Consider the following 25,920-nt stretch of genomic DNA (forward strand, 5'->3'; position numbering starts at 1 on the left):
AACAACCATAGCTAACATTTCTTTAATACATTAAAGTACCCAATGAGGTAGGTGCTAGTATCACCCTCATTTTAGAGATGAGGAACCTGAAGTCAAGAGAAGTTAAGGACTTGCCCAGGATGATAAAACCAGTGTCAGAGGCAGGATTGGAACTCAGTTCTTCTGCCTCCAAGACCAACTTAAAGACAAAAAGAAAAGTCTCTACCTTCAAAGAGCTTTGCATTCTATTTCGAAAATACAACATGTACACAAATGAACCAACATAGAACAAATTCAAAGTAATTGCTGGGGCAGGGGGGAACCATGACAACACACTAAACCCCTCTATAAATCAAGAAGGTCTCTTAGAGTTGGTGCTGGAGCTGAGGCTGAAAGGCAACTGGGGATCCCAACACATGGAGGTGAGGCGCAGCATCATTCCAGGCACAGTGTGTATGTAGAGGTAGAAGATGGGATGCTGTGGATGGGGACTAGAAATAAAAGTCTGTTTCAGAATAAGTACACAAGCAGAAATAATGAGAAATGAATCTGGAAAGAAATGTGGAAGGCTTTGAATGCCAAACTTGAGAGTTTCAAGTTTATCCCAGATGCAATAAGAACCCATGAAATCTTAAAGAAGAATGTCATGGTCAGAACTGTGCTTTTTAAGAATATCAATTTGGGAGCTGTCAGGGATGGATTAGAGAGGGAAGAGACTAGAAGAATGGAGAATGATCAGAAGAGAGGATAATAGTTTTAACTAGCAAGGGTATCATGTGAGTGAAGGGAGATATGAGAGATGTTATGGAGGTAGAATCAATAAGACCTGACAACTCACTGGATATGGGAATTGAATAAGAGTAAAAAATCTAGGATAACTCAGCCTAAATGGACATGAGTGATTTGAAGGATGCCGTTGTTCTTATTAGGAAGGTGAAAAACAGGATTTTAGGGTCCTGATAACATGCTGTTTTTGACGCAATGAACATGAGATGCTTATAGGACATCCAGATGGAGATGTCCGGCAAGCAAATGATAACGTGGGGTCTGGAGTTCAAAATAGAGATGAGGGATGTATATGAATATTTTAAAGTCATGTGCATAAAAATAATCACTATCTGAGGTTTCGCTCTTAGAAGAGCAAAAACCATGGAGCTGCCAGTCTCTGTGAAAACATTTCTCTTGGGTCTTAAAAACAGGATTTTAAAATGCAGACGTGAGAAAGGAGTACATTCTATGTACAAGGGTCAGACAGCCAACATAAAGCTATGGACTATCACATGTGAGCAACAGACAAGATCAGTTTGGATATAGAGTACATGGAGTAATGCATAATAAAGACAAGAAGGAGAGGCAGCTAGGTGGCACAGTGGATAGAGCACCGGCCCTGGAGTCAGGAGGACCTGAGTTCAAATGTGACCTCAGACACTGGACACTTACTAGCTGTGTGACCCTGGGCAAGTCACTTAACCCCTACTGCCTCACCACAAAAACAAAAACTAATGACAACAAGGTTGTAAAGGGCTTTAAATGCCAACTAGAGGTGCTTGTAGTTGATTCTAAGTGGTAACAGGGAACCATGAGGATTTATTGAGCAGGAGAGTAACCTGGTTAGTCATGAATTAAAAAAATATCAGTTGGTAAGAGATACTTTACTAGTAGAGCTCAAAATCCCTTCAGAACTTAGCAGACGGTCTTTATGAGCTATCATAGCTGAAAATAAATCTATCAATCAGGGCCTTGTATCAGTCTGTACTGAGTTCTGTACCAGCTGTCCCTGGCCAGGGAAGATGCTTACTGCTTCTCAAACACACCCACAATACAACCCCTGCAGCCTATAGTCTTGGTGTACTGGCCTTGGACCCAGGGACCCCAGAAGTGTTGAAGCCCATTGTTTCGTCAAGGAAACACTACAGTGTTCCTCGAAGAAACAAAGGGGGGACTGTAACAATTGGAATAACGCCACCTGCTGGGGAGTTACGGTAAGAAAGCTCTGCCATAAGGAGAAGGCATCTGAGGGCAATCCATGTGGTCAGGTCCTTGGCATCAGGAAATAATGTTTGCTCATGGGTGCTGTCTATCAAAGCTGCCAGCCAATTCGCTTGGAGCTGGGGGGGGGGGGCGCGCCCAGGAGAAAATGTTCCCAGCTTCACAGGAGGCGCTGGATCCTTTTGGGGTTCCTGACCTCGCCATGGTAGGTCAGATTCTGGGGTCTCTTAGAAATAGTTAGATTTTTACCTTTCTCTCTGATCATTAGATCCTAATGCTCTTTAATAAATACTTAAATACTCTTGCTAAAGCTTATAATTTGTTGGCGACCACTCATTAGATATTTTAGACAGACTAGCTAGGATTTTAGCTCCTTACACCATGATGTGCCCAGATCTTCTTCAGTTGCTCCAGATCCTCATGCCACTAATTGTCCAGACTGTTAACCAGAACCTGGCTATATTTTCCATACTTTCCATCCTTCTGCCTGCTAAGGATCCAGTCTAGAATCTTGTATTGCCAAGGGTTCTGTGTAATGGTGATCACAGGTTCCACCTCATCTTCAGTGAGCTCACTGGACTCTTGGTGAGGTCAATGTCTGTTTTTTTCAGTACTACATGAACATATCTTCAGCCCACACCCTTGATGGCTGTGATGGCCAAAGCTATTTTTCCCCATCCATCAATGTTGGTGTTGAGCACTCTCAAGACGTGCTGGAATTTCTAGGGCTGCAATGATGACCTGAGAGCCCCTGGGCTCTTTCTTGATTTTATCTCTGTCTGGTATGGTCTATCAGAGCTAATGTTTTGATGGCATACCCTTCAAGAATCTAGGTTTATCTTTATCCCATACTGAAGTGCTATAGTAAGGAGGGCTTTAGATATGTAACAATACAAGTCAAACTCCTCACTGACCTGTTAATAAGATTTTTTCCCCTCTTTAGAGTCCACATAGCAGTTTATTTTAGATCTCTCTGATCCAATAGGCATGCATTATTTCATCTATGTGTCACAGAACATAGATTTGAAGGTGAAAGGAACTTTAGAAAGTATCTTAGTCCAACCTCCTCATTTTACAAATGAGACCCAGAGAGATGAAGTCAATTGCTCCAGGTCACACAAGTATAAGTGGTGGAATGGGGATCTGGACTAAGTCCTTTGACTCTAGCTCCAGGACTCATTCCACTTTATGACACTGCACCTCTCTTCCCCTAATAGATGGAGCCAGTGGTGGTGACTCCCCCTCTTAAATCAGAAGACCTGGGTTCAAATCTTGGATCTGCTACTTAATATCTGGGTACTTGTGGTAAATGACTTTACTTCTCTATGACTTACTTTTCCCAGCAATAAAATAAAGGAGCTGTACTGGATAAAAGGTGTCAAATCTGTGGCCTTGAAGCTGCAAAACTCCAGAGTACAGAACCAGATCAAAATGTAATTGGGAGGGGCAGCTAGGTGGCGCAGTGGATAGAGCACTGGCCCTGGAGTCAGGAGTACCTGAGTTCAAATCCGGCCTCAGACACTTAATACTTAACTAGCTGTGTGACCCTGGGCAAGTCACTTAACCCCAATTGCCTCACTAAAAAATAAATAAATAAAAAATAAAAAACTGTAATTGGGAAATGTTTAATAAATAATAACGTTAATTTGTGGTTTTTGAAGTCCATTTCTATTTGAGTTTGACATCACTGGACTAGGTAATCTCTAAAATTTAATCTAGCTTTCAGAGAAGGAGTAACAGGTTCAATTTATTCCCAGAACAGACTGCTCTAGCAGTGGAATATGGGATGGAAGTTGGGGAGCTGGGGAGGAAGCAAGAGAGGCCTAGGGAGAGGCATAATGAGCTTGATTTTGGACATATTTAGTTGAAGGTGGGTAGAGTATCCTATAGAAAATTGGAGGCTTGAAGTTGGAACTTCCAAAGACTGGCACTAGAGACACAGAATTTAGGAGTTTACACAGAGGTGGTACTTGAAGGTGTGGGAATGAATGAGATTGACACAGGATTGAAAATAGGGATATAGAGGGGCAGCTAGATGGCACAGTGGATAGAGCACCGGCCCTGGATCCAGGAGTACCTGAGTTCAAATCTGGCCTCAGACACTTAACACTTACTAGCTGTGTGACCCTGGGCAAGTTACTTAACCCCAATTGCCTTACTTAAAAAAAAAAAAAAAAGAAAAGAAAGAAAATAGGGATATAGGGGGCAGCTAGGTGGCACAGTGGATAGAGCATTGACCCTGGATTCAGGAGGACCTGAGTTCAAATCCAGCCTCAGACACTTGACACTTACTAGCTGTGTGACCGTGGACAAGTTACTTAACCCTCATTGCCCCACAAAACAAAAAAGAAAAGAAAAAAGAATTCTATATACAGGGACAGATATATAAGATAAGGACTATTATAATATGAGCAACAGTTAAGGTCACTTTGGATAGAGAAAAATACACTAAGGGAAGAAAGAGTACAAAGACAAGAGGAGAAGATCCTCTATCAAGAGGTAGAAAAGAAGATAGCAAAGCAGCAATGGGAATAGGGATGATTCAAGATACAGAAAAACCAAGTGAGTATGGTGTCTCTGGAACAGAAGGAAGATAAGAATAATCAACAAAAATGGCTATCAACTTGCAGGAATGTCAAAAAAAAAGGGGAAGAGGATGAACAAAGGTCATTGGATTGGATGAGTAGGTCACCTATGATTTTCTCAAAAGCAATCTCAGCAGAGTGGTGTGGGCAGAGACCAGATTCTAATGGGTTGAGGAAAGACCAAGTACTGAAGTACAGGGATAGAAAACTTTTTCAACACATTTAGCAGTGAAAGAGAGGAAAGAGTTGAGACAGGAGACTTAAAGGTAAGTCTTTTTTTTAAAAAAAGGATTAACACAATTTAAGCATGATTATAGGTAAGTAGAGAGAAGCCAGTGGTGAAGGAGAGATGAAAACTTAGATCTAACTGAGGATGTCAGAAGCTATGAAGCTATGAAGCAATATTGTAGAGAAGATTTCCAGCCATGTTTTCATAAAATTATTATGTTTTCCAAATTTTAGGCTGCTTTTGTCCAAAGGCTTCTGCAAAGAGCACTGATTATTTATTAAGTACCTACTACTCTGTACAAGATATCCCATTCCAGGTGCTTGGAAAACAAAGAATGTGATGTAGGACTAGTCACAGTTCCACTCTTATCAGTGTTGTCCTTGAACAATCCAGATCTTCTGTTTCCTTATTTATCTCTGTAAAATGAGCAAACTGGACTAGATGAACTCTAAAAGCCCCAAAAGCCCTAAGGTTCTGTGATTCTTTGTATTCAGAACTTAGCCAGTAAAAAAACCCCCAGTATCTTATGATCCCTACATTAGCCAATCCACCAAGCTGCTCCAGAAGATCACAGTCTACTAGGGGAAATATAGACATGTACCCCAAAACTAACCTAATTAAAGTATGCCAGTGCATAAGAGAAGTAGAGATAAAGTATTACGAGAGTTCAAGAGAGAATAATGGTGCAGTGGATAGAGCACCGGCCCTGGAGTCAAGAGTACCTGAATTTAAAGCCGGCCTGAGACACTTAACACTTACTAGCTGTGTGACCCTGGGCAAGTCACTTAACCCCAAATGCCTCACTTAAAAAAAAAAGAGAGAGAAAGAGAGAGAGAATAATGGCTTCTGAGTTGTAAAAATAGCATATTACCAGGCAGCTAGGTGGCTCAGTGGATAGAGCAGTGGCCCTAGAGTCAGGAGGATCTGAGTTCAAATCTGACCTCGGACACTTAACACCTACCAGCTGTGTAACCCTGGGCAAGTCACTTAACCACAATTGCCTCACCCCCCCCCCAAAAAAAAGGAAGAAAGAAAAGAAAAGAAAAGAACATATTACCAGAATAATGTCTCATTTGGTAGAGACTTCACTGAGATTCTTTGGCAACAGTGAAATACTTAGTTCCCTCAATAACTGTCCAGTTGTAACCCACTCTTAGAGCCTTTTCATCACCAAATAACTTAAAGCAATAATGGCCTCCTTTTAGCCCTACACCTTACCAAGGGGATTAATTTGGAAAAAGCTCCTAGGTGGGTAAAAATTTTCTTAGGGGGAAGGGTAACCTAATTATTACAAGTCTTGATCAGATTTTACAGGACTGCTAGCTTTCCTATCATTGCCAACCTTTCCTGAGACCAACTTAACCCACGATTTCAATGGCCAGTGGTAGGCTAAAGCATGGGTCAAACACCTGGCCCACAACACTTCCAAGTGTGGCCTAAACCAGATTAATATGTAAATATGGGAAATATTCATCAAAATAAATAAAAGTACAAATAAAACACATATAATCTTAATATGTGGTTTTCTAAGTCTATGAATAATTTAGTGGCCCCAGTTTCTATTTGAGTTTGACACTGCCTGTGTAGAGCACTGAAGGAGAATGAAGTTCCATGGTGATCAAAAGATTACTGATTCAAAGCTAGAAGAGACCTCAGATGGCATCTATTCTACTCCCTTCATTTTACAAATGAGGAAAACCGAGGCCCAGAGCAGTTAAAAGACTTGCCAAGATTATGATATCATAGCCTTTCTTTGTTGCACCCCAACCCCAATATTATTGCTCTTTACTATTTACTTATCTATTTACACACTATATCTTCCAGAAGAAAATAAATTCCTTAATGACAGGGAATGTTTTTCCAATTTTGTCTCTGTATCCCTTTGGCTAGTATGGTGTTTTGTAACCAGCAGGTATTTAACAAATCTTTGCTGACTGAACTGAATTAAGAGTAGTTACCTTGATCATGACAGCACCCAAGTTAAAAGTGCCCTGCTCTGCCTGCCTAGCCAAGTGTTGGTTACAGAACATCAAAGAATCACAAACCCCTGGAGACTGACTAGCAGTACAACCTCATGTTATAGATAAGGTCAAAGAGAGATAAACAGTCTTGCTCTGGGGCAAGAGTTGGCTGCAGTCTCCCCTAATTTGAGGTCACTGCCTACAACATATTGTAGGGCGGTATCTCTGTTGGTTAACATTATTCATTCACTTCCAAGGGCACTAATTTTGCTCATTATTTTTTTGCCCCCTGGCAGGGCAATGAGAATTAAGTGACTTGCTCAAGGTCACACATCTAGTAAGTGTCAAGTGTCTGAGGTCAGATTTGAACTCAGGTCCTCCTGAATCCAGGGCAGGGCAGGGCAGATGCTTTACCCACTGTGCCACCTAGCTGCCCCTTTGCTGATCATTATTAATGAAACAGAGCTTATCCCCAGGTATGAAAGCATCAGCAGACACATGAGCTGCTCACCTGGAGCTGATGTACTGTAGGAAATAGTTTGTTGCAGGTGGCGTGTCAGAGCTTGGATGCCCTGCATTCGGTACATCAGTTGTTTCGGCATTTTCGTGTCCTAGCTGAGAAACAAGAGAGTACACATTTCAAGATTGAGTCAATTTATGTAGCCCCCAGAAAACCGCAGTTCACCTCCTCTCTCAAAAAACCCCAAGCAACCAACCAACCACAACAAAAAAACCCAGGAAAAAAAACCCGAACCCCCTACATTATTTGGCCCACAATTACCATTAGATTATACAAACACCGGGAAGTGAGTCTCTTATTTTAGTCATGGGGGTAAGTAGTAGGGAAGCAGTACACTTTGCCATTCCTATTCTATAAATCTTTTCCCCCTTAAATAAAAAGATGTTCAAAGTATAGGAGGTATAAAACCTCAAAAGATCTGAGCTTGTAAAAAAGTTACAATTAAACTGGGATCTATATTTTCATTTCCATCTTTCATGTCAACAAAAATGGGATAACTGATCTTTATTGACAATACTTCTCTTCAGGGAGCTAAGAGTCAGCCACATTTAGTTTTTTAGTTTCTTTTTTAATCCCAATGCAACCGTACAACTTTCCTGAATTGATGGTGGAACTAGGGCTCCCCCTCAAATGTTCAGGTGAGAGTGGAAAAAAAGACAGGTTCAAGGTTTCCTTCCCATGTTCAATTCAGAAATCTATCCATTAGCCCAGATAACACTTATACCATCACCACTAGTAGGGTATACTAACACCCTGCCCCAAGCTCATCTGTCTCCATGCCAAAAACAGCCCAAGAGGAATCAATTATCTTGGCTTGAAGCCATGGCACAAATACATGTGCTTTCAAAGTCACAGATGGAATAGGCTGAAGGTGATAACAAATGGTGCCATTCTTTAGACATCTAACCTGCCACCAGTGTTGTTTTACTTCCAGAGCTTTTGAGAAAATACTTATTTGGCCCACAAACTGTCAGTAAATGCACAGAATCCATTTTCCCACTAAATGGGAAAGGATACAATGTTCTACCACAGTCCACAATGTACTCTGTCACCTCACAATCTCCCCTACAGCTAGAATGTTCAACTACAGCAAGCAAAACCTCAGGAAGGAAATTCCTGGCCTATCTCAGTGAGAAGGAAGCAATGTTAGCATTTCTCTTTCCTTCTCTAAAAGTCAATGCTGCAGTGGCCTATCTGGATGCCAAGACTCACCTTTCTAGCTACCCCACCCACCCCATTTTCCTAGAAGTTGGCCATAAGAGAAACAAAGTTTGGTGAATCTCCCTAGCCAGGCTCATTAGGACAAAGTATTACAAAGTCACTATGCTCACTTTGGTCTCAGTCTCCTAAAGGACACTGAGTCAGACAGACTCACTGGGGCTTAAAGTTAAGGTTTGTTGCCCTCTCAAGTCTTAACACAATACACTGTGGAAAGAATAGAGACCCAACTTGACTAACAAAGTCTGTTCCCAGAGCTCAGATCTTAGCACCCCAACAGAAAGATGTCAATAGAGGAATGGACTGTGTGTAATATGATTCCCACGGTCACCTGAATGAAAAGATGAGGCTTAAAAGACATTTCATGATCAACAACTATCTCCCCTGTTGTTGAACTTTGAGGAGAGGAATAATCTCATCGGTTCAGTGCATCATGCAAGTGCCATTGCTCTGATTAGATACCTTAACTCTGTCCCTCAAGTTTTGCCCAAATACAAATGCTTGCTGTGCAATTTGCTTTTTTCTCTCACAGGTCTCATCCTCGGAAGTATTGCTAGACTCATTTTTCTGGGGCTCTTTCTCCTAAAAAAAGGAAGTGACATTTAGCAGAGACAAACGAGATCAGCAACTTAACACCATCTCATTTAAACTGCACTTCTCCTTTTGATCACGCGGGCATCTCCAAAGGTCCCTGAAGCAGCATCCCAACGAGGGGGGGAAAGGGGAGAAGAGTAGTTCAGTGAGTCCCTCACATGCTACAGAACACAAAGAAAGTTAACAGAATTTCAGAATCACCAAGAGCCACAGTGTACAGAGCAAGGAAGAGTCTATTCCTGCTGCACTTGTCTGCCCTGGTCAGAGCACCTCTACAGTGTTTAATTACAGGTAGCACATTTAAAGAAGGACCTGGATGAACTGGAGCATTTCCAGAGGAAAGGGATAAACAGTGATTAGGAGATGGGAGTTCATCACAATAAAAAATGGCTTGATGAATTGAGACTGTTTAACCCGGAGAAGAAAAGATACGAACATATGAAATGTTTTAATGTTGAAAAGTGGTCAAGGCTTGTTTTGCTTGGCCTCAAAGGGCAGAACTAAGAATGCTGGGTGGAAGTTGCAGAAAAGTAGATTTAGGTTCAATATAAGGAAAAACTCAATAATTAGAACCCCCCAAGAATTGAATCCACTGTTTTGGTAGACAATGAGTCCCCTTCTCACTGAGGGTGGAAGTACAGGCTGCATGATACTTCTCAATGCTAGGTGTCAGGCTGCTCACCATGGTGATCTCTTTACAACACACCAAAAACATCTTACCTTTCTTGTTCTTGACCTTAGTGGTTACCTACTATGGTCTGTGGAGCCCCAACCTAGAAACATAAAGGCTACTTTCCTTACATTACACAAGGGGTGTGTATCACCTATGTAGGTAATAAATTAAACTGTCTGGTCACTTTTTAGAATTTAATGAAAAGCACATCTGATTGAAGAAAAACGATGTACACTAGTCCTTAACCTAAGGACAGAAAAAGGAAAACAGCTTTCACCCAGCCTATCACAAATAATGATTTGTGAATAAGCAGTAGCACAAAAAATATGAGTAAGTCATGTTAAGTAGGAGGGGTAACAAATGATCACTTTGTGCACTGCACTGGATATTAAAAAGTCCAGAGAAAGGCCTCTAGTATTTTGGGGAGATAAACTGAAATCTGGACCAGTGGAGGTAGTGCCCATGATAACAGCATATATCCACTAAAGAACTGTAGAAAAAAGGAGGAAGCACCCACCCACTCACACACTTAAATAAACAAACAAATAAATAAATAGAATCTTATCTTCATGCTACCACTGGTTTCAATCTCTTCTTCAACCAATATTTCCATACTGTCTCTCTCTGTCCCCCATCTACCTTCTAACAGCTGCCCAGATAATCAGAAGGAATCACAAAAAGCAAAAGGACCATGCACAGTTAATAATAAGGAACTAGTTGTACATACTTTTTCTGGTGGTAGCTGCCATATATGTAAATTAATAAATATGGGGAAAAGAAAGTCTCAGAAAAACTAGCTGGTAGAGGATTCATTGCACAAAAGAGGCTTATTTCCGTGTCTCCATTTTTTGTGAGAGTGGTGTATTTTATTAAATCACAAACCAAGTGCAACCTTTATCAGCACTGTACACTTTTCCCTCTCTTCTTAAAAGTTTTCAAATGTAGTGAAGAATAAGATTTGTTGAATTTATTCCATTTAACATTCCCTGACACCTCTGGCTACACTGCAAGGACAGAGGAAGTAGTGTGGTACAGTAGAGAGAGCAAAGGATGAGAAATGAGAGGCCTAGAGGACATATGTTCTTCATCTTACAAGTTAAGTCCCTCCCTGTGAGACTAAATCTTCTTCTGTAAAATGGGAAGAAAGGCAAGGCTGGACAGACTAGATGACCACTAACATCCCTTCCAGCTCTAAATACTACAAATAAAGACTGTCAACTTTGCATTAATATAATCATGCAAAGTATTGTAGTCTTCGTTTTAGAGACTCAGAAGCATAATGGGGGGGGGGGGGGACTCAATGGCAACACGGAATATAGAAATGTGAATGTTAACTAAACAATGTCTGGCATACATTCAACCTGACATGTCAGCTTTACCTAATGCAAAAGTTGTTTACTGTAAGAAACTGTTAGTTTAAAATGGCCTAGGGCTGGCTAAGTGGTGCAGTGCATAAAGCACCAGCTCTGGATTCAAGAGGACCTGAGTTCAAATGCGGCCTGCCTCAGACACTTGACACTTACTACCTGTGTGACCCTGGGCAAGTCACTTAACCCCCATTGCCCCACCAAAAATAAAATAAAATAAAATAAAATGGCCTATCTGTAATTTTCATTTAAATCTCTAACGTTTCTTTGGGAACTACAGTGTCAAGTTCTTGGCCTGTTCTCTGTGATGAACATTGGAGTGGCTGAAATGCCTCCACAAAAAGATGTGGGATGTCATGGTGCCAGGGTACATCTGCTGGTTACACAAGCCCATGGCAGACTATGTACAGTTCTGGATGCTACATCCTAACAGTGGGAGTGCTGGAGTAGGAGGATGGGGTAGGACAGACATGATAGGGGATATAAAACAGGGGAAAAGGTATGTATGTGTGGGAGAAGCCTGAGGAAAGAAGAAGGAACCTAAAATGAAGTCTGGGGTATGAGGAAGGGAGAGAGAAGTGGGGGAAGTCCCTAAGAATAAGATTAGGGTGGTTAGGGATTTGTAAGCTATGTCATATGAAAAAAGATGAAAGACCTGGGAGTATATTTAGTGGGATGAAATGAAAACTAAGTCAAATAAGATAGTGGTCGTCAAGTACTTTAAGTTGGTCACATAGAGGAGAAAGATTTCTTCTCTGTATAAATGGACAGAAAGGAGGCAAATTTTGGCTGAATATAATGAATACTCTAACAACTCAAACTACTCAGCAGCGGAACAAGCTGACTGCCGAGATGGGTGTCCCTGTCATCAGCAATATTCACATAGTGGCTGTGTCATATGAGAAAGACTATAGAAGGGATTAGATAGGTATGACCCTTAATTTACTATTATTGAATATAGCCATCAAGATTTCTAAGAAGCAACATGCTGTGGGAATGATTCTAGCAATGCAACCAAGTATATTCTGAAGGTAGTGGCTTCCAGGGCTAATGGCAAGAAATAGTTCACTTAAGTTTTAAAATAGGTATTGGTGATATTTATTTAATAACAGGCATGGGGTATAAGTCTTAGATGCCATTACAGTTTCAGAAACAGAAGGAAATGAACAGCTTTTCTTTTTTTTACAAGGGTAATCTTGTAATACTGATTCTCACAAAAATATCTGACAAACTTAAAAGTCCCACTAAAGGCAATTTATTTTAGAATTGATTTAAACCATCTGACTTTTTTTGGTGAGAAATAAAAAAACAAAACCCACCATAACAAAAGGAAAGGTAATCCTTTATCCTCAGAAGAATACAGAACTAGGGAGAGATGGGAAGGAGGGATGTAAAGTTCTACATTCAGGCCAAAGCTGTTTTGGGGTGCAATTCCCCATCTAGAATAAGGGAGGCAATGGTCTGCTGTCCTCTGCCTGGGTCAGACAGCCTCTGGAGCACTGTGTTCAATTCTGAAAGCCACACATATAAGAAGGACACAGACCACTGGCATGCACACAGAGGAAGGTGGTCAGGAGAGGGAGGAGACAGAAATGGAAGCCTGATTAGAAGTGACTGAAGGAACTGGAGATATTGAGCTTAGAGAACAAAACACTTAGGGAGAACAGGATCACTGTCTCTAAAAGGGTTATCATCTAAAAGTGGGATAAAATTTGTTCTCCTTGCTCTCAGAGGCAGAAAAAGCAGCTCTCTCGGTTTTCAGAAAGGTAGATTTAGGCTTGAAAGAAAAACTTCCTAATGATCAGAACTGTTCCAAAGTAGGATGGTAGTGAGCTTCCCAACACTGCAGTTACAAAGCCGTGGGCTAGATGACCAACCATATTTTGGAGAGGTCTGCAGAAGAAATTCAACCTAAAATGTGGATCTGACTAATTTGTGAGGTTGCTTCTAATTCTGAGAAGAAATGAATCATCTTTTAGACATTAAATGTATATTTCCTCAGATGAACAAGTCAGAAATATATCTACATCTATCTACACGCAGTTCTTCCTGCATTGTTGAATATAGAAGCAGGGAAATTTTTAACATATCCACTTGCTTTTCCTTTTCCCCCTCAGATCATCTAAGCCAGTGAGTATCACATAGTGACCATGGAATGCTGAATTATGCATCTATGACCCCTATGTGACCTTCTATGAATATAACAAAAAAAGACTTTAGCTTTTACATGGTTAGTACTGTCATGACCACTTTTCACAGATGACCAATTAATACATGAAAACTTGAAAATACTAAAAGCCCCTTGTGCTTTATGCAATGAGTGTTGCCTAGAACACACTCATATTTCAGTCTGGGGCCTCTTCTCTTCTCCCACCTGGGCTATGAGACACTAAGCTCAGCTTACCTTGTCAGCAGACTCAGAGGAACTCCTCAGTGCACTATTATTGATTGGTTCAGATGTGGCTGCTCCTAGACAGTCTGAGGATACATTAACACCATTGGTGCCACTATTAGGAACTGCAAAAAAAAAAAAAAAAAAAAAAAAAAAAGGGAACAACCAGAGGATTAGAGTAATTCTATCTATAACAATTTTTTCTAGGTAATATTAAAAACTGCAAAGAAAGTTGTCCTCATCTAAAACTTAAATTTTTAACTTCTTTTTTTTTAATTTTTTTTAAGCGGGACAATGGGGGTTAAGTGACTTGCCCAGGACAATGGGGGGTCAAGTGACTTGCCCAGGGTCACACAGCTAGTAAGTGTCAAGTGTCTATCTGTGATTTTTTTTCCCAATAATGTAGATGATATATTTCTAGGTCTTTCAAGAAAAATAACAGAAAAGGCATATTTTTCCTTAAACTAGGAGAAAGAAATTAACATTAAAGAAACCTGGATTTGTCTTTCTATAACCCCTCTAATATTAACAATTCTTATCTTTTACTGGGGCAGCTAGGTGGCTCAGTGGATAAAAGAGTGTCAGACCTGAAGTCAGGAACTCTTCCTGAGTTCAAATCTGGCGTTAGACACTTAACACTTAATAGCTGTGTGACCCTGGGCAAGTCACTTAACCCCAACTGCCTCACCAAAAAAAAAAAAAAAGAAAAAGAAAAGAAAAGAAAAGAAAACCCCAAAGGGAGGTCACAGAGGTTGGACATGACTGAACAACGACAACCACTACTACCTTTTATCATTTTTGTTAACTTGTTGGATATGAGGTGAAATTTCAGATTTTAAAAAACTTTCATTTCTCATTGTTACTTATGTGGGGCATTTTTTTCCATGTGATTGCTAATACTTTGCAATAATTGAGAACTATTCATATCCTGTGGCCACTTCTCTATTGAGAAATAGCATTTGGTTTTCTGTTAGTGGCCTATAATTCTTGGATATCAGACCATTATGAGAGATATTTAATGCAAAGATTTTTCTCACCTGTTTCCCTTCTTATCCCCATTGCATGATTTTTTTTTTTCTGTGCTTTTCAATTTCATGTAATCTCAAACTCACTAAACAACTCTTCTCTCTCCACAAACTCTCTGTCTTCTAAACTTCTCTATTACTGTCAAAGGTACCACCATCCTCCCAGGCATGAAACCATGACTTCATCCTCAACTCTCTTGCAACTTCATACATCCAAGCAGTTGTCAAATCTTGCCCTTTCCACCTTCACAAGATCTCTTGCATATGTCTCCTCTCCACTCACACAAACACAACTATAGGAACAGTTCCTCATCAACTCTTTGCATGGACTATTGCAATAGCCTTCTGGTCTCCCTACATCAACTTCCTTTCTACCTAGCCTCCTCTCCATTTCCAAAGTGATTTTCCTTAAGAGCAGATCTGATAGGGGGCGGCTAGGTGGCGCAGTAGATAAAGCACCGGCCCTGGATTCAGGAGTACCTGAGTTCAAATCCAGCCTCAGACACTTGACACTTGCTAGCTGTGTGACCCTGGGCAAGTCACTTGACCCCCCATTGTCCCGCCAAAAAAAAAAAAAAAAAAGAGCAGATCTGATCATATCCACATATTCAAAAAACCCCAGTGGCACCTGATTAACTCCAGTATCAAGTATAAGATGCTATGGCTTTTAAAGGGAAAAGGTAATAAGCATTTACATAGTATCAATGATGTGTCAGGTACTGTGCACTTTATAAATTACTTACTACACACACACACACACACACACACACACACACCACTTTACAAACATTTGCTCATTTGATCCTCCCAATAACCCTGTGAGATAAGTAGTATTATTATTATCTCCATTTTACAGTTGAGAAAACTGAGACAAACTGGGTTAAGTGACTTGCCCAGGGTCACAAAGTTAGTTAAGTGTTTGAGGCAGCTTTGAACTTGGGTCTTCCTGAATCCAAGGCCAGGGTGCTCTATCCACTGCACTACCAGCTGCCTCTAAAAACCTCGTTCCAATCATAATATTGCTCATTGTTATCTTTTCAGTAGTTTTATACTTTACTCTCCACAATGTACTTCATGATTCTCACATGTGATACTCCATCTCCAGACTCCATGCCTTTGCAGTGACTGTTTGCCATGCCTGGTATGCTCTTCTTCACCTCTGCCTACTGGCTTCCTTCAAGACTCGGCTCAAACCTCTGCGGAGGCCTTCCCTGCCTCACCTTTCTCCTCCTATCACTAGTTCCTTCTTGTTGAGATTTTCTTCTGTTAACTTTGTATTTATCCTGTATGTACATTTAAGTTTGCATGCGATCTCCTCTATTAGAATGTGAGCACCTTGAAGGCAGGGGCACCTCTGATTTTCTAAGATTTTAATGGTATGACTTTAATAATCATATCACACATCTGTTTTGAGTTTATTGCGGTATAATGGTGTAATGTAAAATTTTGTTTTAAACATATTTTTTTCCAGACTGTTTTCCTAGCAATTCTGGTAAAAAAGGAAGTTCTTCCCACAGGTAAATTTGGGGGGGGGGGTGAGGCAATTGGGGTTAAGTGACTTGCCCAGGGTCACACAGCTAGTAAGTGTCAAGTATCTGAGGCCAGATTTAAACTCAGGTCCTCCTGAATCCAGGGCCGGTACTCTATACACTACGCCACTTAGCTGCCCCCAAACAGGTGTGTAATTTAAGATTCTAAATGTGGATTCTAATCTGTTCCCCCAGTTTGGGGGAAACTGACTAAAAATCACTGATAAAACGAGTTTAGGTTTTTAAGGGTTTATTGGAAAATAGAAAGAAAAAGATTGAGAACAGAATTCTAATAGCCTGGCATTCCTATCTTTCCTCAAATTTCCTGTGAAGTCCTCTGCCGCCACCACCATCAAGTCAGGAAGCCAAAAGGCCCAGCGCTCTCCGCGCAGGCTCCCTTTCCTCCTTCCTCTCTCCTCCCAGACCATAGGAGGCTCCTCAAGTTGATTGGCTGGTAGCCTTGATAGACAGCACCCATGAGCAAACGTCATTTCCTGACGCCAAGGAAAAGCCACAATGCCTCTGAGGCATTTTCCTCATGGTGGAGCTTTCCCACAGCAAGTCTCCAGTAGGTGGCGTCATTCCAATCATTACACAGGTAATTTATGTTTTGGGGTTTGTCAAATACCAAGTTACAGAGATAAATTATTCCTGATTCTTCCTAAAGGTCTGATATCTAAGACAGAGATGAAACCAAATATATAATACACTCAATAAGTGATAAAAGGAGATGAACAAATAGCTGTTAAAGAAAAACTGCAAATGATTAAGTCACATAAAAAGTGAATTCCAAAATACAGTAAGAAAAATGAAAATCAAAAATTCATTTCACATACAGGAAAATGGAAAGTCTATATCTATGTTAATGAAAACAAAATAATCAAAATTCAATGTTGTGAAATTGTAATGATTAAGTTCAGCTCCAAACAAGATAAAAATATAAGAAAGTTGGGGCAGCTAGGTGGCGCAGTGGATAAAGCACCAGCCCTGGATTCAGGAGGACCTTACTTCAAAGTAGCTGTGTGATGTTGGGCAAGTCACTTAACCCTCACTGCCTCACCAAAACACACACACACACACACACACACACACACACACACACACACACACACACACACACGCAAGCACTTGTCCTACTCCCCTTCTTTGCAGAGGTAGGGGTGGTACATTGCATATACTGTAGTCTGACTTTTACAATGTGTTGGTTGGTTATAATTTAACCACAGTGTTTCTCCCTCTAATTTATTCTTTATTACAGGATTTGACAGAGATAAATGTCTATATGGAAAAACCCACAAGGACACTGCCTGTAGTTTCAAGCCCAAAACACTGACCTGTTTGTGGGAGTGCCTTTGGCGGGGGAGCTTGTAATACTGCTGGGCGTAGCACACTTCGCTGCTGTTCCTTAGGTTTCTGGCTTGGTAGACCTAAAAACAGAAGCAAACTTCCAGGATTCAAGACTACAGATCCAAAATTCACCATCTCAAATTCCTTAGACATCTGGAAAAAAAAATTAACTTCCAGGAACTTCTATAATACTTGACGGATGCTACACTTGGTAGATGAGTCACAATTTACCTTTCTACTGATCTCAGCTAATTTCTAACTTTTTGCCTTAGTGGTTTTTTTTCCCCAGACATAAGGAAACAAATTTCCCATCTAGTTTATCTGGTCTTGCTTGGAATTAAACTGGTCACAAAGGACTCCTATAAAGACAGCCAACATACTTTACTCAAGATCTAAAATGAAATACTAGGAAAGTAATTAGGAAAACACCAAACTCTAAACAACAAAACTACCAGAGTTAATCTGACTGTACCTAAAGATTCATGGAATATCAGTGCTGGAGGAGTTTTTAGGGACCATCTAATTTAATTTTCTGCTCATAGCACAGATGAAGAAACTGATCTCCAATGAGATAAAATGACTTGTCCAAGGAACTGTATGTTTTTTGGAAAAGCTAGGTGTTAAAGAGGCAGTGTTAAACTGAAGAACAAAACTTCTCCACTATGTTTACAATCAGAGAAGCTCTGTTCAAATCCCAGTGCTGTACTTACTACTTGTTTGACCCTGGGCAAGTCACTTCATCTCTCTAGGCCTTGTTTTTCTAATCTGTAAAATGAGATGGTTGAACTAAATGAACCCTAAGGTCCTTCCCTAGATTTAAATGGATCAATCCAGGTCTACCAATCCCTAGTACAGTGGCTTTTCAGCACATTTTAAAATCTGTTTTTCAAAATACCCTACTTTAATCCTTCAAAAATTTACAACTGTATCACTATGGGGGCTTCTTTCACCAATACAGATGGTAACCCTTTCACACTTAATGATTCTATGCGTTGCTGTAGAAGGGAAAAGTTTATCCACTAAGAGCCAACCTTTCATTAATGATTCTCTTTACACTTAGGTAGACTGATTATGGGATAATAGCCATAGTCTATACTTTTCAAAGCCTTTCCAATTTGGTAAGGTCTTCCAGAGTAAGAGCTCTGCTGGAATGCCGATCACAATTCTCAAGTTACTTACATAGCACTACAGGAAGCTTTGAAGGGGAATATATCACATCAAGATAATGAACCTAAACAGCAATATATGGGTAAAGCAGGTGGGGGTGGGGTAGGGGTAAGAATGGAGGTCCACGTAGGAGCCACAAAGCAATGACTAAAATTACTAGATATTTTTGAGTACGACATCTATATGTTCACTTTTCCCCCCAATGAAAGCAAAACCAACAAGAAACTAAAATAAATTCCTGACTAAAATTATTTAATAATATGCACAAATGAGGTCAAATTTGAGTGAGCACTTCAAATCCCAAGGTGGATGGATGCAACCTGCCCATGTCAGATGGCAGTTCATGGCAAGCACTGCTGCGTTTATAAACTAAAAATTAAACATTCTTCGTAGGGAACTTAAAAGAGTCATAATAGTTGTTACACAATGCTTGGCTTATGGTAATTGCTTAATGAGTGCTTGTAAGACTATGTAACAAATGCTTCTCAACATCTTTAATCTCAGTAAGCATGATATAATAGATTACTTTAAAAGAACAATTAAACTGAAATGGTTTTAAATGTTTTTATTATCTTAAATATTTAAATAGGTAATATCCAGTTGTGGATATTATTACATATCCACATAAATACATAAAGTATTTGAAAATCAAATCCACTAGAGCAGTTGAAATGAGTACAAGCAAAAATAACAGAGACAATTTAAGTAATGGAAATACAGAAAGACAAAGTAAAAAGCTCAAATCTCGACAACATGATCCACTATATTCATCATTGGGATTCTCAAGTCCTATTACTGAAGAAAGACTGCTGTACTTTTTTTTTTAATAACCGTTTTTCATGACAGCATGAAATCTAAAAAATTAAAATGTCTCAAAAGTATTCAAGGAAAGTGAACATGGGAAAAAGGAAGAGAATTTTTCAAGGGAGAAATATGCTTTTAGTAAACAAAACATACCTTTTCAAAAACCATGTCTGTGGTATATTTACCTTGCTTTGTATGAGTTTGCTTACAGAAGTGGTGAGTATCAAAGCCTCATTTCATAGAAAAAATATTGATTCCATTTGTAGCTAATATGACACACATATATGAATAAGCAACAAATGCAGCTGAAGATACTTTTGCTTAAATGGACATTTTAAAACTGATGTTAGATTTGTTTCTTTATGAACCTACTGATGACAATGCTATGCCAACAGAAATTTCAATATAGCTGACAAATTTAAAATGTGGCCCTTGATGAAATTTGGACACACTGCATGTGGCATGGACAACTGCATTTATCTAGAAATACAAGGGAAGAACTATCTAGAAATACAAGGGAAGAACTACATGAAGTTTTTCAAGTTGTTAACGAAAGTAATCAACTTTACAAAAAACTGTTATAAAGAAGACTCTGCAAAATTCTCTGACTATATAAAGGCAGAACACAGGGTACATCTATGTGAAATATACTGGTCTTCTTGTGACAAAGTATTTTGAAGGGGTGCTCTGAGCTATAAGAAAAACTGTGATTTCTCCTAGGGATAATGAAGATGAAGTAAATTCATTCTTTTTTTAAGAATAACATTCCTCCTGAAACTTGTGTATTTCGTAGATATTTGTAGAGAAACACAGCAATCTAAATAAATCAAGGCAAGGTTCTTAAAGCTGTACTCTGATCCAGAAATAAAAAGTAACTGTACTCATGAAAAAATTTCTCAAAAGGTGGTATTAGTGATGGTTTATTTTATTCGATTCCTTTTCACCCAGTCATCAAAATCATTATTTTGTCTTTATATCAGCCACAGCAGAAAGCTCCATTTCACTAAAATAAGATGTCCACAAGCATTTATTAAACTCTTACTATGTGCCAGGCATTGTGCTAAACCAATGGAGAAAGGAAGAAAAGCACAAAATCAAACAAAACCCCACCCAAAACAAATAAGCAAAAGCAGTCCCTGACCTCAAGAAGTTTACATTGTAATGGGAAAGACAACATGTTAATAACTATATAAATAAAGTAGAGGGTAGATGTGGAAAGCAATCTAGAAGAAGGGTACGGGGGGGGGGGGGGGGGGGAGGAGAGAAGATGGGAAATATCTACAGAAGGCGAGATGTAAGCTGAATCTTGAGGGAAGCAAAGAAAATTAAGAGTGTATGTGAAGTAGGAATATCAGTGGGGTGGGATATGGGAGAAGGGATGGGACCAATCAGTGAAGAGGCATAGTATGGGAGACATTGTGTGGAACAGCTAATGTAGCTGAATGGTTGTATGGAAAATAAGAAAACGCAAGAAGGGGTCAGGTTATGAAGAACTTTAAATGAAAAATAATAAAATTGGCATGTGTTTCATAAACTATAGAACCCTTTATCTCTAGCCAAGACACAATAAGGTTGTTCAGGCCCCATATCTGTTTCAATTATCAAAAGTCTATTAGTTGGGGCAGCTAGGTGGCACAGTGGATAGAGCACTGGCCCTGGATTCAGGAGGACCTGAGTTCAAATCCAGCCTCAGACACTTGACACTAGCTGTGTGACCCTGGGCAAGTCACTTAACCCCAACTGCCTTACCAAAAAAAAAGAAAAGTCTATTAGGTGTCCTTGTTTAGATGGAATAAAACCAATCTATCATATCTGTCCCACTTGGATTCTTCATCCATTCCTACTTAGAAACATCAAGGTCTTGAAAATAAAATGAGAATCACTTCTGCAGACTGGTCAAATATTTAAGTAAATCTTCACTTTCTTATATAGGGTAACCCAAAAGTCTTAGTGCAGTTTTAAGCCTTAGCAATATGACCTGAAGAACCACTAGGAAATTTAATCTATAATTTCAAGAAATTAATTGGCTGCAAATTTTTTATGCAGTAGTGAATTTGGAAGGCTAGGGAGTTTCAGAGGACAAGTCAGGAAAACACTGCTTCCCAATCTATAGCTACAAGAGTCAACATAAAGATCCATCAACTTTTCTATAGAATTTCTGGGCTCCTGGTTATTCTAGCTTTTCCCCTAGGTGTTGAGTAGTTTAGATACATCAATACATCAAGGCTCCAGAATTTAATTAATAGGCAACCCAGACACTACCACATATCACATTCCTCCCATCTTTAGGAACTGCCATGGCAAACAACAACAATAGCAAAAATAAGAACAACAACAACAAAACCCATCACCAAGTAGCTAATCTCTAGCGATAAGCCTCTCCATTGGTCTTTTGGCAGAACACAACTGGACCTGACTGTGAAATCTTCCCTGGATGTCAGGACCTATCTATCAGAGGTTTTGCTCTACTTGTATAGCCTTTGAAATCTCAATTCCACCTGCACATCACAAGGAGGTAATTAAGGAGGCCTTGAGAATAGTTTAAAAGAGTTAAATGCTAAAATTAAGTTTGTTTTCCAACACCACTGACCTTTTAAATAGGGAATATTAAATGTATTTTAGACTTTAACTCCCTCTCCCAACCAGCTTTTTTATTTTTTTGGGTGGGGGGGCATTCTGAAGCACATCCCAATAAAGTTCTTGACAATGAGATACAAATAAAACCTTAAATGAAAACATTATTCTTCCTCCCTTGAAGTAGAATGGCAAGCTGGATCAATCAACACCAATATCTTTTATCTCACTTTGTGTCTATATTTTATTCCACTTCTATTCTTCAAAACAACTTTTCCAGTATTCCATTTTCAAGTAAACAGGGATGATTTTTAAAAGTAGAGGATATGTCCTGGGTTCTTTAGCAACTTCTCTATGGAGGAAGGCCCTGAAAATTTAATAAGTTGCTTACCTTTCTTTTCCCAAGAAAGAAAAAAAGAAATAAAAGATTAAACATACCTGCACTGGGTGCCTGACCATGGATAAGTGTGGGAGGCTTCAGTCGGAATCCACTGCTCTTTTCCTCTAGAAGTACAATACAAAAGGTAAGAAAGCAGGCCTTCGGCTGGTTGTCTAAGCCAGAGATGCAGCAGGGCAAAGAAAATGAGGGCTGCTGGTCCCAGCAGTCAATGAGGGAGGCCCAAAGTAAGGAAAAGACCTCAAAAGACCTGAATTAAAACAAAATGGAAGAATCCCCACCCCCACCCCCCCCAAGTAAGAGCTACAGAGCTGCTGAAATGAGCATGTTTTGAAGACATTACTAATGGGTGATGGTGATTCAATGGATCTGGAAGTGGGTGGGAGCTGACAACACAACAGTAAACTAGATAAAGGCTAAGAGAAGTGTAAGCAGGAAAAGTTACTACACAAAAAGACATACTTTTTCTAAGAAGCAAAATTCCAAGGTTTAACAAAGGTTGGTCAAGTACTAGGAGTCTATAGTGTATAATCCCCCTGAAGCTGGAAATGTTTTAGAATTTAGAATGTTTTTTGATTAAAAAAAAAAATACCCATGCAAAATAGGCCTAAAAATAAGGATACTATCATAGACCTGCTTTCACAATGGGAAAGGATGGATTGCTAACAAAGAACTGTAAAGTACTTGAATCCACTTAATCCTTGTCTAGGCCTTCATGACTTCACCCGCTAAATGGGGATGGCAATTCTCATTATAGTAGTTCCTAAAGTACTATGATGAAAAACTGAGAGTCATCAAAAAGAGCAAGCACATTAAATTTGATAATTGTACATGAAAAAAATTTACTTCCAAAGTCTAGTAGAAATTTTTCTCTCTAAGTAGCAAATGTTCCTAAAAGCTTTAAAAGCAGGGCCAAATGGCTACCCAATGAATAGTAGGAGCATGCCAGGAGAGGAAAACTCTTTGAATACTAGAATAGATAACCATCATTTTGAAAGGCAAAACTAGTCAACTCAGTCACAAATTATTGATATTAAAAAATGTACCCTACTTGGATAACTAGCCACTTGTTTAGAAAAGCGAAAATGAATTCCGTTACCTAGAATTATTTTCTTTACTCTATCCCTACAATCACCCTGGGCTCTAATCTTACCCATTCCCAGGCCTCTCTACCTTACTTCCAGACCACCATCTCCAAACCACAGCCATGCCTGTACTACTAAACCTCTTCCCCTCCCAATCTCTGCCTTCCAGCTCCTTCTTTATTTAAGTTCCTACAGGACAGGAACTGTTTCAACTGTATTTGTATCCCCATAGTAAGTGCTTAGTAAATACTTTATTTAAGATTTTGGGTGGGAAGGGGGGCGCTGTATTATGGACCTCCTTTGGAAGTCTGGTGATGTTAGACTCTTCAGAGTAATGTTTTTAAATAATCGATGGAGATGCTAAATTTCAATTAGAGGTTAGTGAAAAATAAAAAAGATGCAATTTTTTCCCTGTTAAAGTTCATGTAATCCATGGGTCCATGTGCCCCAGGTTAAGAATTCCTGGTTTTGGGGGCAGCCAGGTGGCGCAGTGGATAAAGCACCAGCCTTGGATTCAGGAGGACCTGAATTCAAACCCAGCCTCAGACACTTACTAGCTGTGTGACCCTGGGCAAGTCACTTAACCCCCATTGCCCTGCAAAAAAAAAGAATTCCTGGTTTCACTTATATGTCTTTTCCTGCCCTTCCCTCATCTCTCACTCATGGAATGAGAGTCACCTCAATAAGAAACCTCTCTATAACATCCAACATAAACTGCCTTCATCTATATCATGGGAAAAATCCCATAGCATTTGTTCATTAGAGCACACAGACTAGGTAGGGAAGCTCACCTGGTTCTGAGTCAGAATTGCCTGCAGATGGTTCACAGAAGGTTGATGGCATAAAAACATTGTTTTTTGATACTGTCATCAAGGTAGTATGGGGGGGGGGGGGAGAGGGAAGAGTGGGAGGAAATAAAAAATATGAGAAAAAGGGAAGACACATGAGATCATTTCTCTGTCAACTTTCAAAATACAAATGTGTGATTTATAGCCATGAGATAACATATCATCATGGACAAGATATTTAAAATGTTCATAATAAAAGTTCTAAAATTAGTGTTTTATTCATGTGGCTATCTTTATAGTGAAAATTTGGGGCACTATCAACATATATATCATAGTCAACTCCTGACTACTCAAAATTGGTAATCTAGTACAACCCCTAGCCAATGTATCAGTCCCCTCTACAACATTAACAGGTGACCATCTAGCCTCTATCTCCTCTATCTACTGTCCTATCCAAAATTCTGACTGGTAAAAAGCTCTTCTTTCTAATAATTCCAAATCTACCTCAATTTCCAACCACTGGTTCTCTTTCTGCCCTTTAGTGGTACCCAGAACAAATCTAATCCCTCTGTACTTTTGATAGTCTTTCAGATAGAAAAATACATCAATCATGGGCCCTTCCCCAAAGTCACATATTCTCCAGGTTTAAAATGGCCAGTTCCCCCAACTACCTCATTGGATGTAGTTTCATGTTCCCCCACATTAATCTGAAGGTATTATCGTGTCAACATCCTTCTTGAAATGTGGTGTTTAGAGCAGAACATGAAATCCCCTGTTTAGATATACTCTTAACAGGGCAAAACACAGTGGCATTGCTTATCTTACATTTAGCTTCTTTTTTCTCCTGGGGTTCAAACTGTTCGTCAGTTTAATTGTTTAGATATTCCTTCTAGGGAGTGGAAGGAACAGAAAAAGGCTAAAATGAGGATGTGAAATTATAGCCAGTTCTCAATTATTCTTGCATCACAAATATTTACTCTCAGGCTGGTTGCCAACCACCAGGCTTCCAGATGCCTCCTGACAGAATTGAGGTATTCTCTGAGACGGGAAATCAATTCCAATAATAGTGTAAGCAAAATGCAGCTTATCTGTTACCATAGGTCTGTAATTATCAACTTCTGCATGAAGAACTCAAAATATGGGACTTCCCTATACCAATAAAGACTGAAATCAAAGAATTATAAATTTAGAGCTGGAAGGATCTTAGGGGTCAGACTATCACTTAGTAAATAGGTCCTAGGGAGCTGCCTGAATTAGTGATTAAGTGATTTGACCAGGGTCACAGAGTTAGGAAGTACCAGAGGTAAAATTTAAACATATCCCTTACTTCCTCTAAATCCTTCGTGAAGGGGGCGGGTGGAGGGGTAAGAAAGGGTGCCCATAAGTCTGGAACACTGCAAATATTTTCAAAAAAAGTTTTGATATATTGATTGTCTTTGATATACTGTATCTGTATACATAAAAATACAGCATATGCAAATCTGTGTAAATACAAATACAGTATATAAAGTATTTGATACGTTAATTTTCCCCTTCCTCTTTAAAAAAAAATCGTTATAAGCAATGACTCTCTGGTAGAGAAGTGAAGAAAGGAAACAGAGAAATTTAGATAATGTAAAACAAAAGATGTTAATAAATTTAAAAATAAGTATATGCGTAACACACACACACACACACACACACACACACACACACAC

The 25,920-nt window shown here is 39.5% G+C and overlaps 1 protein-coding gene across 16 annotated transcripts in view; it reads right to left on the reverse strand.

The window, feature by feature from the left end:
- RANBP3 (RAN binding protein 3) overlaps window positions 1-25,920 on the reverse strand; it is a 90,329-nt gene that overhangs the window by 16,963 nt on the left and 47,446 nt on the right. For 8 of the 16 annotated variants that reach the window (XM_043976391.1, XM_043976390.1, XM_043976387.1 and 5 more), the window contains 6 exons: window positions 24,227-24,298; window positions 22,392-22,457; window positions 17,396-17,488; window positions 13,520-13,632; window positions 8,944-9,063; window positions 7,255-7,358 (listed from right to left, as the gene is read on the reverse strand). In XM_043976391.1, coding sequence (XP_043832326.1) covers window positions 7,255-7,358; window positions 8,944-9,063; window positions 13,520-13,632; window positions 17,396-17,488; window positions 22,392-22,457; window positions 24,227-24,298 — 568 coding nt within the window. The remainder of the gene's footprint in view (window positions 1-7,254; window positions 7,359-8,943; window positions 9,064-13,519; window positions 13,633-17,395; window positions 17,489-22,391; window positions 22,458-24,226; window positions 24,299-25,920) is intronic. The other 8 variants (XM_043976393.1, XM_043976399.1, XM_043976402.1 and 5 more) reach the window with 3 other exon arrangements.

Source organism: Dromiciops gliroides, chromosome 1 (assembly GCF_019393635.1).
Source record: "Dromiciops gliroides isolate mDroGli1 chromosome 1, mDroGli1.pri, whole genome shotgun sequence".
In the NCBI taxonomy this organism is placed as follows: domain Eukaryota; kingdom Metazoa; phylum Chordata; class Mammalia; order Microbiotheria; family Microbiotheriidae; genus Dromiciops; species Dromiciops gliroides.